Source organism: Sapajus apella, unplaced genomic scaffold (genome assembly GCF_009761245.1).
Source record: "Sapajus apella isolate SASKATOON/1434 unplaced genomic scaffold, GSC_monkey_1.0 scaffold47, whole genome shotgun sequence".
In the NCBI taxonomy this organism is placed as follows: domain Eukaryota; kingdom Metazoa; phylum Chordata; class Mammalia; order Primates; family Cebidae; genus Sapajus; species Sapajus apella.
This window is the reverse complement of record NW_022436987.1, coordinates 5,906,191-5,921,263: the sequence shown is the minus strand read 5'-3', so window position 1 is coordinate 5,921,263 and position 15,073 is coordinate 5,906,191. Positions and strand designations below refer to the sequence as shown.

General features: G+C 44.4%; 1 protein-coding gene and 1 long non-coding RNA gene across 11 annotated transcripts in view; one reads left to right on the top strand and one right to left on the bottom strand.

The window, feature by feature from the left end:
• Window positions 1-15,073, top strand: part of MRVI1 (murine retrovirus integration site 1 homolog) — a 122,408-nt gene that overhangs the window by 86,591 nt on the left and 20,744 nt on the right. For all 10 annotated transcript variants that reach the window (XM_032240731.1, XM_032240730.1, XM_032240734.1 and 7 more), the window contains 5 exons: window positions 686-716; window positions 2,907-3,047; window positions 4,173-4,304; window positions 6,370-6,511; window positions 14,623-14,672. In XM_032240731.1, the coding sequence (XP_032096622.1) occupies window positions 686-716; window positions 2,907-3,047; window positions 4,173-4,304; window positions 6,370-6,511; window positions 14,623-14,672 (496 nt within the window). The remainder of the gene's footprint in view (window positions 1-685; window positions 717-2,906; window positions 3,048-4,172; window positions 4,305-6,369; window positions 6,512-14,622; window positions 14,673-15,073) is intronic.
• Window positions 8,033-14,702, bottom strand: LOC116525127. The gene is made up of 2 exons (XR_004257587.1): window positions 14,590-14,702; window positions 8,033-8,641 (listed from the first exon to the last, which is right to left on the bottom strand). It is a non-coding gene; the product is annotated as an uncharacterized LOC116525127 (long non-coding RNA).

Below are 15,073 nucleotides of genomic sequence, written 5' to 3'. Positions count from 1 at the left end.
GAGAGCCCCGGCTGTGGGAACCACACAGACAGGGAACCGCTTAAAAGGACGCCTCTGTGTCATCTGGGGCTTTCTCGCCACTCTGACTCAGAGTTCTTGCTGTGGAGAAGAATCCTGGCCACTCTCTCCTACCATTTATTCTCTGCCCACATGCACCTTTGTCACGGCCGTCAGAGACAGAGGAGGGTGAGGCTTTGCAGATCTGGGTGGATATCCCCAGAACAACTATAATGGACATAGATGTGTATGAGTTATGAAGTCCTTATCACATGCATTTTCTTATTTCTCATAGCAAGCCTGTGAGTTCGTCGTTAACATGAACAGGTCACATTTCCTGAGAGCCATATATTTATGCATACAAACACATATACATACATACATGAGTACATATAGTGCTTATAATACTTCTGCAACGTAGGTGATATGATTCCCATTTTACAGATGAGCAAGCGGAGGCTTAGAGAGATTAAGTAACTTGTCCAAAGCCACATTGATAATCGTGGCACTATGAGAGTCAGGATCTCCCAGGTGACAGAGCACAGGCAAGGGGACATTGCATCTTTTCAGTCTCAACAACGCAGCTTACTCCACCCCTGGAAACACACAGTCTGCTGGTCATTCAGAGTCACCTTTGGGTTTATTGACTACGCTGCTTAAAGTTTAATTGTGTGTTTTCCTTTCACAGCGCCCCTCCACTCACTGAAAAGGAAGTTGAGGTAAGTGACTCAAGTGCGTTTTCAAATTTAGTGCCTGTGCTTGACTGGACTTATTCAAAACAATCCTTCCTCCAGACTCTGGCCCTGACATTTTTAGACAAAAACGAGAAAGTGACTGTGTGGTAATATGAACATTCATGACCGGCCCTCTTGAACCACTGCGGCCTCCATTCCCACTCCGTTCATGGAAGATTTTGACAAATTTGGGCAGAGGGGAGAAGGTAGTTGGAAATTTTACATTCCTGTAGGCATTGTTTATATTCTTTAAATGTATAACTTAGGTATACAAAGTCAGCTGGGAGCCTGCAGAATTGTATCAAATTTATTTCAAAATTACTGAAAAATGGTCAGATTACAAGTTCTAAGCTTTGGTTTAGTGGGAAAGGGGGCTGGCCTCCCCAGGGTTTCAGCTACAAGAATGCCAGCTCAGCGGAGGCAGAGGGCTGTGCTGTCAGCAGTCTGGCCTTCCCTGTTTCCTCAGGGGCCTCCTTGTCCCAGCAGGGTTGTGAGTGAGCTGAGAGGACTCTGCATTTCATTCTGTGGTGGACAAAGAGACCTTATGGGTGAAACAGTGAGAACTGCTAATGTGGACCAGATAAGCAGAGGAAGACAGACAGTATGAAGTATCTACCACAGATAGTATCAACAATTTGCCCACAGCCCAGGCACTTGCAGTCCATAACGCATGCACAGCCATCCTTTCAGTTGATCTTCCCAGCAACTCTGAAAAGCAGGTGGAGCAGGAATTAGCACAAAGGAGAAAATTGAGTAAATAAACACACCAAGTTTCTGGACACTATACTTAGCAAAATCGAGACCTAGATTCAAGTGTTCTCATTGAATTCATAGCTCTTTATGTCTCACTGCTGTTAAGGGATTAATCAAGGTATAGAAAATTAATCATTGAGCATTATTCATAGACTTGACCAAGGCTGGGTAAGGCAGAAAATTTCTAGCACTGGGCTCTGAGCTCAAAGCCCACCCACTGACATTTGTGAAGATAGACCCTGGGTAGTTTGTTTAATGTCCAAAAATCCTGATTGCAGAGATATATATTTATGGACGCAGCTCTCAGCATGGTGGAAATAAAACAGGCTTTCAAATCAGATAGTCCAAGGTTAAATCCTGGCTCCATTATCCCTGTGTCACCTTGAACAAGTTAATGACCTTTCTGGTCTTGGCCTCTTTACCCATAAACAGGTATAACACTTCCCACTCCAGAGGGTTATTGTGGGGATTACATGAATTTGTAGAATGAATAGCTGTGCTGGCATATAGTAGATGCTCAATAGGGAGTTTTCAATACTGCCATCATCATCATCATTGGGTCAGTTCTGTGCCTTCAGTTCTCTATCTGGACATGATTGCCTTCCATAGGCCATGTTACATGAACTTCAGAAGCCCCTGTGGTTACTAACCCCGCAGGGTATAAATCTGCTACCACTCAGGGCAGATGATGGCTGTAAAATTGAAGACCACTGCTTCCTTCCTGTGTGGAGTCCCTCTGTCTATTCCTCCTCCCTACTAGTTTCCTGCTATCCCGGGAATCCCATGTATGATCAATACTACCTTTTAAAATTCTGTTTGTGCAGGCTGAAATTTTGGCATGAAACATTTATTTATTCCAGAAAGCTTGTCCTAACAGAATCATATCTGACCTTATTTAATCTCCTGGCAGCTACTTAAAGCTTTTATTGATATAGGATTTGGAATACTCAGACTAGATGCTGCTTGAAGTTTGCTTTAAGTCAACAGTGCTTACATCTCACATGGAGTTTCTTTCAATACAGTATTTTCATGCAAAATCTCCAAAGCCTCTCATGCAATAAATCCAAGCATAAATCCAAATGCTTACACAATTAGCTGCACTGGTCTGAGTTTATCTAAACCCAGATACAGGATGTTATTTTCTTAAAATTCAGTGAAAAGCAAAGTGTTATTCTCTTCTCATTTTCTTGGTAAAATACATTTGCCCCCCTGGTTCTGGGAAGGGCCTAGCATGGACCTTGGGTTACTGCTTCACCATCTTTTTTGCGGCTTCCGGTGAAGTGGGCTTTTCACTTGCACGTGGCTGCTTTGGCAGGTGGTTCCAGGGGCTATTGTAAAATGCTCATACGAGAAACACACTGCAGCCTTGCCCTCTGCAGTAACTCCTCCTAGCACCTTGTCTCACACTCTTGTTCCCAACAGAACGTGTTTGTACAACTATCCTTGGCCTTTAGAAATGACAGCTACACCCTGGAATCTAGAATTAACCAGGCTGAAAGGGAACGCAACCTGACAGAGGAGAACACCGAGAAGGAACTGGAAAACTTCAAGGCTTCCATTGCGGTAATTGTGGAGCTGGGATGTGAGGAGCCCTGGAGCAGGGACTGTCTCCAAGGGCTATACAGGGTGTCATGCTTCTCTCAGGTACTAAGTACAGTCTCCTGAAGTGAAAAATTGAGGCAAGACTCTGACAGAGTGTTCCTCAGAGAGCTGGGGGAACTGAGGCAGAGATCCCAAAGGCCTGGTTCCCTCAGGGCTGTGGGCAAGGTCTCCAAACCCTTGGGAGCTTCTCAGAAGGGGGCAGCGTGGCCTGGGTGTGACTCCTCCTTTCAGGCCAGCCAGGGATAGCATGTTCACAAGCACCAGAAGAAGCTGTGGCCACGGCCGTGCAGAGGCCACTTCTCTTAGCCTGGATGGGGCCCAGAGCTGGTTTCGTGAGAGCTGAGTCTAGGCTTGGTATGTGTCATAGTCAGTTGGAGTTGCTGTAACAGAGGGCCATAGACTGGGTGGCTTGAACAGCAAACATTTATTTCTCACAGTTCTGGAGGCTGGAAGTCCAAGATCAGGGCACCAGCACGGTCGGGTTCTGGTGAGGACCCTCTCTGGCTCGCAGACTACCGCCTTTTCATTATACCCTGACATGGCGGAAAGAGAACAGAACTCTCTGGGGCCCCTTTTATAAGAGCAATAATTCTATTCACAGGGGCTCTACCCTCATGACCTAATCACCTCACCCAGGCCCCACTTCACTATCACACTGAAGAGTTAGGATGCATTCCCCCAAAAGTCAGCAGATGACTGTGGGGGGGACAAAAACATTTAGTCCAGTGGTCCCCAAGCCCTGGGCCGGGCCGCAAACCAGTACTGAACCATGGCCTGTTAGGAACTGGGCTGCACGGCGGGGGAGCTGTCTGAGAGCATAAAACCTCCTGAGCTCTGCCTCCTGTCGGATCAGCAGCACCGTTCCGTTCCCATAGGATCACAAACCCTATTGAGGACTGTGCCTGCAAGGGATCTAGGTGGTGCCCTCCTTATGAGAATCTAATGATCTGAGGTACAGTCCCCTCCAGGTCTGTGGAAAAATTGTCTTCCATGAAACTGGTCCCTGATGCCGAAAAGGCTGGGGACTGCTGATTTAGTCCATAACGTTATTTGAAGATCCCAGGTGATGCTCCTACTCCTCTTCAGTCCTCAGCTTCACTCTGGCACCACTGTGAGCACCGGGAGACCTACCAGAAGTTACTGGAGGACATTGCTGTCCTGCACCGCCTGGCTGCCCGCCTCTCCAGCCGAGCTGAGGTGGTGGGCGCCATCCGCCAGGTGAGCCTCTCCAGCCCCCAGCCTTGCTGACTCTGCTCTACCTACGTTAAGTAGAGAAATCACCCGAGCAGTGGCCACTACAGATACCACTCGGAGATGGCTTCCTCTGGGCCAGACATCCTATGTACATCATTTCGGTATTATTCAGAGTATTTTTAGCAGACCACTGAACCCTCAAGATGCTTTGTGGAAAAAGTTCTCCATGGATGCACAAGCTGGAGGATTACTCCATACTATCTTTCTTTCTTGGAAATTTCTAACACATTGGCCTAATCAAGGCTTTAAGAAGTCTTGTGGTGGAAAAGGCTGTTCACTTTACCTACATAGTTCCCAAATGTATTTCACTGAAGAACTCCCCCCACACCCCTCTATTTCATTTTTCTCAAAAAATACCTATTCAACTCCCATGGAGCTAGTATTCGACAAAACTTGCTTTAGGAAAAACTGCTTTGTCTCATTAAATCCACCCAGCAGCCCTATACATATCCTGTTTCCCAGAGGAAGATGCAGAGTCTCAGAAGGTAAAAGTGCTCGTGAGTGGCAGAGCGGGGCACAGGCCCAGGTCTGTTTCTCTCTTGGCCACTTTGAAGTCCTGAAGCAGACAGAGCACTGCCCTGGCCCTGCACGTGGTAGCAGGAGCGTACTGCCCCACTTCCAGTCCTGGCTCCACCCTTCATTTGTGGTGTGACCTTGGGCTGCTTACCGAGGTCTCTCTGCTTCAGTCTTTTCAAGTGTAAAATGAGGATGGTCACAGTATCTGCCACGGAGGGTTGCTGCCGTGCTTGTAAACCATTTGGATATTGTTATTACTGTTGCTATGACATGAATCTGTGTCCTGCTGCTCTGGTTACACGAGAGGAGGTTCCTGGGGTAGTGAAGCCTGAGCAGTTCCTGGTAAATAAAAGGAGGACCAGCCGCTGGGCCGTCCCACCCTGTGTCCCTCAGGACAAGGACACCTGACTCAGCAGTGGTGCCCAGTAAGTCACTCCAGCTGGGAGTAGTAACACAGGAGGACTCTAGAGAAGTGGCTGGTCTCAGCCCCGCATGGCTGTGCGACCTGTTCCCAGAAGCCACTAGGTATGTCCCTCTGTGGCCAGGCAGGGTCTCAGGTAGATCCTCTGACGGATCTAAGCGGGGTGTGAGCAGAGAGAAATTGTTCTCGTTGTCTGCAGGCTTCCCACACGCATACCTCAGCCCATCTGCCACTCACGCTGTCTGCTCCGTTCTCCTAATGGCTCCCTCGTCCTGGCTCCCATGCCTCTGTCTTTGCCTTCCTCTCTGGCTCCCGGGGGTCAGGTCAGGCTTTATCCTGTCTTTCCCTGCCGCTCTCACTCCACCAGACTGCCACCAGTTTCACTCCCTTGAGTCCCATACTTGTGACCTGATGATGTTACTCTCTTACTTTAAGGGAGATATTCAATGGCTCCCCTTTTCCTTCAGGATAAATGCAAATTCCTTTGTCTAGCATTCAAGGTCCTTCACAACCCAGACTTACGAATAGACCCAACTGCTTGCTGATTCCTACATAGATAGGAGGGCCTGCAGTGTCTGGGCTTTCTGGACAGCCCTGGTTTATGTCGATTGTCCCAGCGTAATTTGTCATAGTGCCTTTCTTTGCTCTCCAGAGGACTCCTGTCCAGAGGATAAATCCTCATCTACATATAAGCCCTTTGCTGCCCTGCCTCTAGACTCCTCTTGGAGTTCCCTGGCCTGAATGCTCTGACCCTCCTGCCCTGGTCTATGTGCCCAGATGCTGCTCACATCCCCATATCCACTTAATTCCATCTCCATGAAGCCTCCCCTGACCCGTTCTCTGCAAGCAGAAACAACTCTCCTTTACCTCTCATCTCCTGCAGTGTGGTGGCTGTGCTTTTCTATTCTCCCTGAGCGCAGGTGCTGAGTCTACCTCTCAGCTCACATGGCAGACAGCAAACTCTTCGGAGGGCAGAGTCTTGTCCCTGTGTCCATTCGATTCTCCTAGCCCAGACCCTAGCTCAGAGCAAATAAGTGCCGATGGAGGCTTTCTTCCAATAGCCTCATGTACTCACACACTTCTTGCATGCAGGAAAAGCGCATGTCGAAAGCAACAGAAGTGATGATGCAGTATGTGGAGAATCTAAAGAGGACGTATGAGAAGGACCATGCGGAGCTCATGGAGTTTAAAAAGCTTGCAAATCAGAACTCAAGCCGCAGCTGTGGCCCCTCTGGTAAGGACTTAGGCCCCTGCCCCATCTTGGCCCTACGATATTGGGAACCAGCCCAACCCTGGGCATGGGTGCCCGTGTCCCAGCAGTGATGAGGGAATGAGAAAAGAAATAAAGACAAAGACACAAGAATAGAATTTTACAGCATGGGTCCAGGAGTCCGACCGCTCTCCCACAGGGTGACCCGCCTTGGCACTGAGCTCTGGGCTCCAAGCGCTTTTACTAGGTAAATTATCTTGTTAATTTTGCAGGCTGTGGAGAGGGGGGTTGAGGAGGAGGCTAGCCAGAGGAAGAGCATGTGTCTGCAGCATTCAATGGCAAAACATAGTTCTCCTAAGAAATGCTAATTAAGGGCACTGAGATTTTAGCACCCATTGTCTATCCAGGTGTTCTGGCAAGAGAGGTGCTGCAGGTAAGGATAAGGCGCCATAAGGTCTGACCACACACAGTGCCTCAAGGGGCTTTTATCTCCCAAGAATTGTGGTCACAGAGCCATCGGAATTGCTCCGTATTGTGAGAACATAAGCAGAGCCTGTGGCCTTCCGGTGTTCTCTTCTGACCTTACCAGCTCCCATCTGCAAAGACCCTTCAAAGTCTTGTGAGCAGAGATTGCATTACTTCCCAGAATCTTTTGCATAAGCTCCCTTGACAAGATCCTCACACAAACTGTATGTTGTGAAGAGTTGTGGGACCGAAGCAGTTTTTTCTGCTCTGTAACCACACCGCAGTGTTCTGCAGTGACAGGGCGCTCTCAGATGGTCTTTGCCATAGGCCTCCTGTTACCGCTTGATTTCTGCTTTTATTTTACTGCACCATAGTTTGGATATGATCCATGGCACAAATCTCAGTGTACTAAAAGCAAAGCAAGCTTGTAATCATTTAACTGTAAGTAACACAGGTCTGCCCCTGGCCATCTCTTCCCACACTACAAGGTGGATCTCTGAGAGCTCTTGCCTAGGATTAGAGCTGTCAGAGCAGCCCAGGACTTATTTTCAGTTGGGCAAGACTCCTTGCCCCTGCCCAGTACTGCCCATAGGGGCCTCCCAGCAGCTGCTTCAGTGGGCCTGGCAGGGTAGTCTGGAACCAGGAAACATGAGCATTCCCAAAGTGACTTCCTAACTCCCAGAGCAATAAATGACAGTGGCTGACCAGAATACAAAGCCCACAGGCCTCAAGAGCTCTTGGACTTACAGGGTCTGAGAGTGACCCTAGACCCTATAAGTCTGTGCTTTGGGACCCCGTTTTAGGCAGCACATGTGAAGGAATTTGGGCTTTATTGTGGAAAACATTAGGGATCCAACCAATGATTTTAATCAAGAAAATAACTTGATCATATATGTAGTTTAAGAAGACTTCCTTTAACTGTGGTGTGGCAATTACATTGTTGGGACAAACCAGGGACAGGAAACCCCATGAAGATGTTCTTGCAACAGTCCAGGTAAGGGGTGAAACCTGGGCAGTTAGGGTGGAGTGAGAGTCTGGTGAATATGTTACTGAGAAAAACAGCAGACTCGTGGATAAGACAAATGTTTCAAAGAAATGCTCGTGTTTAGAAGTTCTATACGGATTGCTGTAGGAGCACAGAGGAGGGGCAACCTGATTCTGCCTTGAAGGGAGACAAGGAGGGCTTCAAAGAGGGAGGCTATCTGGTCGGTGTTTTAAAGTAAAAATAGGAGTTCTCCAGCCAACAGAGGAAGATACATCCCGAGTGGAGAAAGCATCATGGACAAAGGTGTGGAGGTTGAGGGTGAAAAGAAGTTGAAACAAACAGTTTGCCATAGTGGCAGTGTTGGGTGTGGTAGTGACAGGTTGAAACTGAGACTTGGAAGACCGGGGCCATATGCCAGGCCACGATAGCAATTTATGCCTTTAGGCAACAGGGAGTCATTGGTAAGTTTACACCACATGACGTAATCAGGCTTTGTTTTTAGATTATTCTGACTTCAGTGGACAATATATTGGAGTTGTGCAAAAGGCAAGGTCAAGAGAGACGAGTTGGGAGGCTCTTTCTCAGTCCAGGAGGAAGAGGTTGGTGCCTTGGACCAGATCTCTTTGTGGGCACTGTCAGGGTTTGGACTCTGGCTGATGAAGGTGGCTAGCAGGAGAAAACAGACCCTTTAGCAACAGGAATCCCTGTGGAATGCAAACATCCGTGTTACCAAGAGCTGGAGGAGGGAAAGTACAGAAAGTATAACAGATGGAGAAACCTTTATAAACAGGAGGTTTCACTAGTTTCCTGGAGAATATCAGTGACACGTCCCAGAGTCCAAAGGCAACACACACGCATGTTCCAGACTGTCTGCCTTGGATCTGTCAGCAAGGCTCCTGACCCACATGCACCTGGACCTCTAACAAACCATTTTCCATCAGTGGTGGAAGCTGGGGAAGTTGCTTCCAAAGGAATCCTAATGCATGGACTCCTGCATTTATTGCCACACAAGGTTTCCTGCAAACCACCTTACCTAAGATTTATAAGATGAACAGTTACCCATGAGCCCCATTGATTCATTCTACAGACATTGATTGATCACCTTTGGTTCACCCTATACGATACTGGAATATAGAGGTAAAGGGCACACAGTCACAGACCCAAAGGAGCTCCCAACCTTTGGGAAGTCAAGGCAGCATAGCCAGTGCTATGTCAGAAGAAAGCAGACTTCCAAGGAGAGCACACTACAGAGTCCCACGTTCAGTCTAGTGGGGATGAGAAAATGCTCACCATAGGAAAGGTCACAATAGTTGTACATGTTTTTCCGATATTTGTTCCCACTCCAGTTGTTCTCCCAAGCTGTACCTCAGCTTGGGTTAGGCAGAGGGGCTATAACCACTCAGCAGTTGTTTCCATAAGATTCTCTATGACTGTTCCCTAATAGTGTTTGTGTCTTAAGTCTTCACACAACCTCTGCAATATTTGACTATGCCTGGGATTTTGAAGACTACAGTAAATAAAATATCCCTGATTTCAAGGAAGGTGATACATACTCTTTTAAAAAAAAAACAAACATGTTTCTTTCTGAATATGAAATTTACCAGTTGTCTGCATTTTTTATTATTTCCTTAATGTAGATTTCTAGAAGTATAAATACTAGCTCAGGGGAAAGAAATATTTATAAGGCTCTTAAAGCAAATTATTTTTAAATAACCCATTGATGTTTTCACTGAATGGGTTACAATACTCAATTCACTGTCTGTGCGATTGACACCATCCTTGTTCTTTCTTTTTATAAACACGCATGTCTTCGATAAGCAAAAAATGTCTTATTTTATTGTTTTAATTGTATTTCTTGACCTTTCCAAATGTTTATGAAACATTTGTATTTCTACTTTTTAAAATTCTGTAATTATGACCTTTGCCCACTTGTAAGCTTGGTAGTTTATTAATTTATATGAACTCTTTACATATGAAGAATATTTTATTTGCTATTTTGGCTGACTGGAAAACTTGAACATCTTTTGACCACAAGCACATGTCTACTGGACAAAATAAAGCAAACCTTTGTCTAAAAGAATAGCTGAATCCACAGGAAAAGAAATTGAAATACCCAGATACAAGAAAAGAAAAGAGAACTGAAACCAAGCTGACCCTGCAGCTTCCTTAGGGATGAATGTCAGCCTCAGTTATCTGGGGGCTGAGCTTTCACACTTGCCTGTGATCTGAGAGAAGGCCTGGAACACCTGTGGCAGAGAGGTAACACAGATTCCCACAGAAAGTTAAGGCCTTCCAAGGACAATATCTTCGGATGGAATTTGGATAAGGAAAAAATAATAATCACCAACCAGCAGAGAAATAAGGAAATTTGTTTCACCCTGGGCTTTTGTAGCTTTTTCCTCCCTCAGAGGAAAAGTATGTGGTCACAAAGAGACAGCAGTGATGATGCAATATGCAGAGGATTTGAAAAGGACAGCAAGATGGTACCCCTAAGACATGTTAGAAATAAGCAGAAAAGCACTCTGGAGAGACAAACTCTGTACCCAGACACACAGGATTCCTCTAATAAAGCCTCACTGAAGATGAATTCACAATTTAAAATTATAAAATACGCAAGGAAACAATTCATCATGAACAAAAATCATCAGGTATATCAAACAATAGGATTATATCTCAACCTCAGAAAATAAAATGATCTGATAATTTTTAAATTATACTTTAAGTTCTGGGGTACATGTGCAGAACATGCAGGCTTGCTACATAGGTATACATGTGCCATTGTGGTTTGCTGCATCCATCACCCTGTCATCTACATTAGGTATGTCTCCTAATTCTATCCCTCCCCTATCCCCCCGCCCGCTGCTACCCCTCCCTTAGCCCCCCAATCCCCGACAGGCCCTGGTGTGTGATGTTCCCCTCCCATGGATGTTCCTTGTGTCCATGTGTTCTCATTCTTCAACACCCACTTATGAGTGACAACATGTGGTGGTTGGTTTTCTGTTCTTGTGTCAGTTTGCTGAGAATGATGGTTTCCAGCTTTATCCATGTCCCTGCAAAGGACATGAACTTGTCCTTTTTTATGGCTGCATAGTATTCCATGGTGTATATGTGTGACATTTTCTTTATCCAGTCTGTCATTGATTGGCATTTGGGTTGGTTCCAAGTCTTTGCTATTATAAACAGTGCCACAATGAACATATGTGCATATGTCTTTATAGTAGAATGATTTATAATCCTTTAAAGATAAGCTTAAAATTGTTAGAGGTGGCTGGGTACAGTGGCTCACATCTGTAATCCTAACACTTTGGGAGGCCAAGGTACAAAAATTGCTTGAGGCCAGGAGTTTGAGACCAGCCTACAAAGTGAGCCAACAAAGTGAGACCCTATCTCTACAAAAAATAAAAATCAAAAACAATTAGTTGGACGTGGTGGTGGGCACCTATACTTATAGCTTCTTAGGAGGCTAAGGTGGGAGGATTGCCTGAGCCCAGGAAGTCAAGGCTGCAGTGAGCTGTGATTGTGCCACTGCACTTCATCCTGGGTGACAGAGTGAGACCCTGTCTCTAACAACAGCAAAAATTATTGGAGACATAAAAGAATGGATCAAAAATAGAGAAAAAGAATACAGTTATCAAAGAAGAATAAAATAGAGCTTTTCAAAATGAGGAATAAAGTCATGGAAATTAAAAACTCATGAGTTTAGGTGTGGTAGTTACTATATTTGAGGCTATTCTTCATTATTCCAGATCTTCTTCTTCTGGACACATTTACCCATCTCCTTGAAGTCACAAGGCAAGGCCATGGGACTTGCTTTGGGGAATGAAATGTGAGTAGAAGGACGTGTCACATCTGAGCCTAGGCCTTTAAGAACTAGTATGCAATCTGCCCTGTTTCTTCCTCCTAACATGATAAACATCATTGCTCCAGAATACTAGAAGGCCCATTAGGCTGAGTCCTGAGTGAGGAAACACAGAGCCGAGCATGCCGCAGATGCAGAAGTAGATGGGAATGTGGCATAAGCAAATCAAATCTTCCTTGTTATTGGCCACTAATACTTTGGAGTTGCTTATTATTACTATGCTAGTAAGCTAGTATAACCTAGTTTATCTTTCTTGATTGTAACATTTAAATCAAATTGGGCACAGTTGAAGAAAAATTAGCTAATTTGAAGGTAGGTTTAAGAAATGTACCCAACATACAGTTCAGAGAAATAAATTGATTAAAATTATGAAAGAAGCATTGAGATATGGAATATAGGATGTAGAATGAGAAAGTACCAAATACATTTCTTAGGCCATCCTTAAGGAGAAAATCAAGGAAAGAAAATATTTTAAGAAAGAATGGCTGAGGATTTTCCAGAACTAAGCAAAGTCATCAGTCATTGGATTCAGAAAACATAGTGAATTCCAAACAGGAAAAATAAAAATACCCCAAAGAGAAACTGTGGAACAGTAAAGACAAAGGGAAGATCTTAAAAGTCATCAAAGAGAGCAGATTATTTACAAAGAATGACATTTCTCAATGGCAATAATAGAAAAAGGCAATGGAATAATCTCTTAAAAGAACTAAGAGAAAATAACTGTCAACCAAAGAGAACACAAATGGCTAAACTACCATGCAAGATTGAGGGCTTGGTAAAGACCATTTGGAGACAATAGAGAAAGTTTACCTCTCATAGACCATTGCTGAAAGAACAACTAGAGGATGTACCTAAGGAAGAATGAAATCAAACTCAAACACATGCTCACAAATGTTTGTTGCAGCACTGTTCACAATAGCAAAGACATGGAATCAACCTAAGTCCCCATCAATGACAGAGTGGATAAAGAAAATGTGGTACATACACACCATGAAACACTATGCAGCCATAAAAAAGAATTATATCACCTCTTGCAGGGACACAGAGCGGGAGGCACTTATCCTTAGCAAACTAACACAGGAACAGAAAACCAAATCTGCATATTCTCACTAATAAGTGGGAGCTAAACATTGAGTACATATAGCCACAAACATAGGAACAGCAGGTACCAGGGCCCACTTGAGGGTGGAAAGTAGGAGGAGGGAGAGGGGCAGAAAAAATAAATACTGTCTACTAGGCTTAGTACCTGGGTGACGAAACAATCTGTACAACAAATCCTCATGACAAGTTTATGTATACCTGCACATGTACTCCTGAACCGAAAAAAGTTAAAAAAAAAAAAAATTGAGCTCAGAAGAAAGGAGTAGGATACAACGAATAGTGAACAAAGACATTTGTAAATGTGGATAAATCTAAATAAGCACTCTGTAGAAACCAACAAACATAATAATTTGAGAATACAAAAGCAAGGTGAAATAAAAATACTGGAAAACAATATAATGAAGAGGGAGAGTTATTGTTTTAAGGTTTATTCAAGAAAAGAATAGAGATCTTGTTTAATTTTAAAGTCAATATGTTCAAAAGTTAAGAGGACACGCTAAAGATTAAAAATAGAATGTGTAATTTCCAAACAAATGTGTAGGGTGAGAGGAGGGGTAGAAAAAGTCAATGAATAAAACAAAATAAATAGAAAATATATAATTACATGGTAGACATAAATACAAATATATTAATCACAAGAAATATAACTAGTATAAACCTATTGATTAGTAGAGAGCCTCAGATTAAATTATGAAAAAAAAAACAAAAAAAAAAAACAGGCCAGGTGTGATAGCTCATGCCATAATTCTAGCACTTTGGGATGCCAAGGCAGGCAGATCACTTTAAGTCCAGGATTTGGAGAACAGCCTGGCCAACATGGCAAAACTCTGTTTCTACTAAAAATACAGGCGTGGTGGCACACATCTGTAATCCCAAAAACTTGGGAGGCTGGGGCACGAGAATCACTTGAACCCAGGAGCCAGAGGTTGTGCCACTAGCCAGGATTGTGCCATGGCACTCCAGCCTGAGTGACAGAGTGAGACTCTGTCTCAATAATAATAACAATGAAAAAACATACAGCTATGTGCTTTTCAAGAGACATAGCAAAAATATATGGATATATAAGAAGAGAGAGATATGCAGACTAGATAATATTGGTCAAACTGAATTGAGCTAGCAAACACCTTTCTCTGCACATACTCAGGGGTTTCCTGGTGGCAGTATTATGCTGGTATGAAGCTAAACGTATTACATGAGTTTTGTCACTTAAAGTATATAGTAAGGAGAAGAAAATCCTAGGGTGGTAGCTTCCTTTGTTCTGAGTCATTTGGTAAGTAACATATTAAAACTACTGTCAGCAAGTTTTCATTATTTACTGGCACCACACCTTCCTTGCTCATAGTTTCTCTGACTACATCCTTGAACAAGCATGAAATGACCCAATAAGTCTTGGTAATGCTGAGTAGTTTTCATACACCATCTAGGGAGTTATTCTGAGTGTGCTTAGTGGCGTCAGATAAGAGGTCCAGGACTGGGGCTTCCTATGGTGAGCAGTGGAGTTAGGATAAAGGTTTTGTGAAAAAAACAAAAACAAACAAAAAACCCACTCTGCAGCCCCATCTCAGAGGGTGAAGTGCCAAACTCAGTGTCCCCAACACCCAGGCCCTCGGGCTATCCCTTGAGGGCCAGTTCTGACCCGTGGATACCGTAGCTTAGTTTCTGTTTCCTGCTGGTGCCTAGTCTGAAACTTACCTGTGTTCTCTTCTCCGTTCTCCTCTGCTGCAGAAGATGGGGTCCCTCGCACGGCACGGTCCATGTCCCTCACACTGGGAAAGGTATGTATGTCCAAGGAACAACACGGCTCCGGAAGGAGTACCACAGAAGTTTCCATAGTCACCCAAGCAATCGTTCATTCTGGGATCCATGGATGCCAGAGAACTTCTGAACATGGTTTCTATTCGGCTTCCCACACTCTCAAGTTTAGCCTCTGACATCTTGCTTTTCTTGCTCGTGGTTTCCCTAACTATATATACATCCCTTAAATGAATATGAAATGATCATAAGCCTTCCTATTGCTACAGGCAGCTTTAATACACTCTCTAGGGTGTTACACAGAGACTGTGGGGTCATTTCCGTTCTGTATCTCCAAGATCTCATAGGCTAAAATAGAACAGATTGAGCGTTTGCTCACCACAAACAGAAAATTTGGGTCAACTTTAGCCACTCTCTCCACACC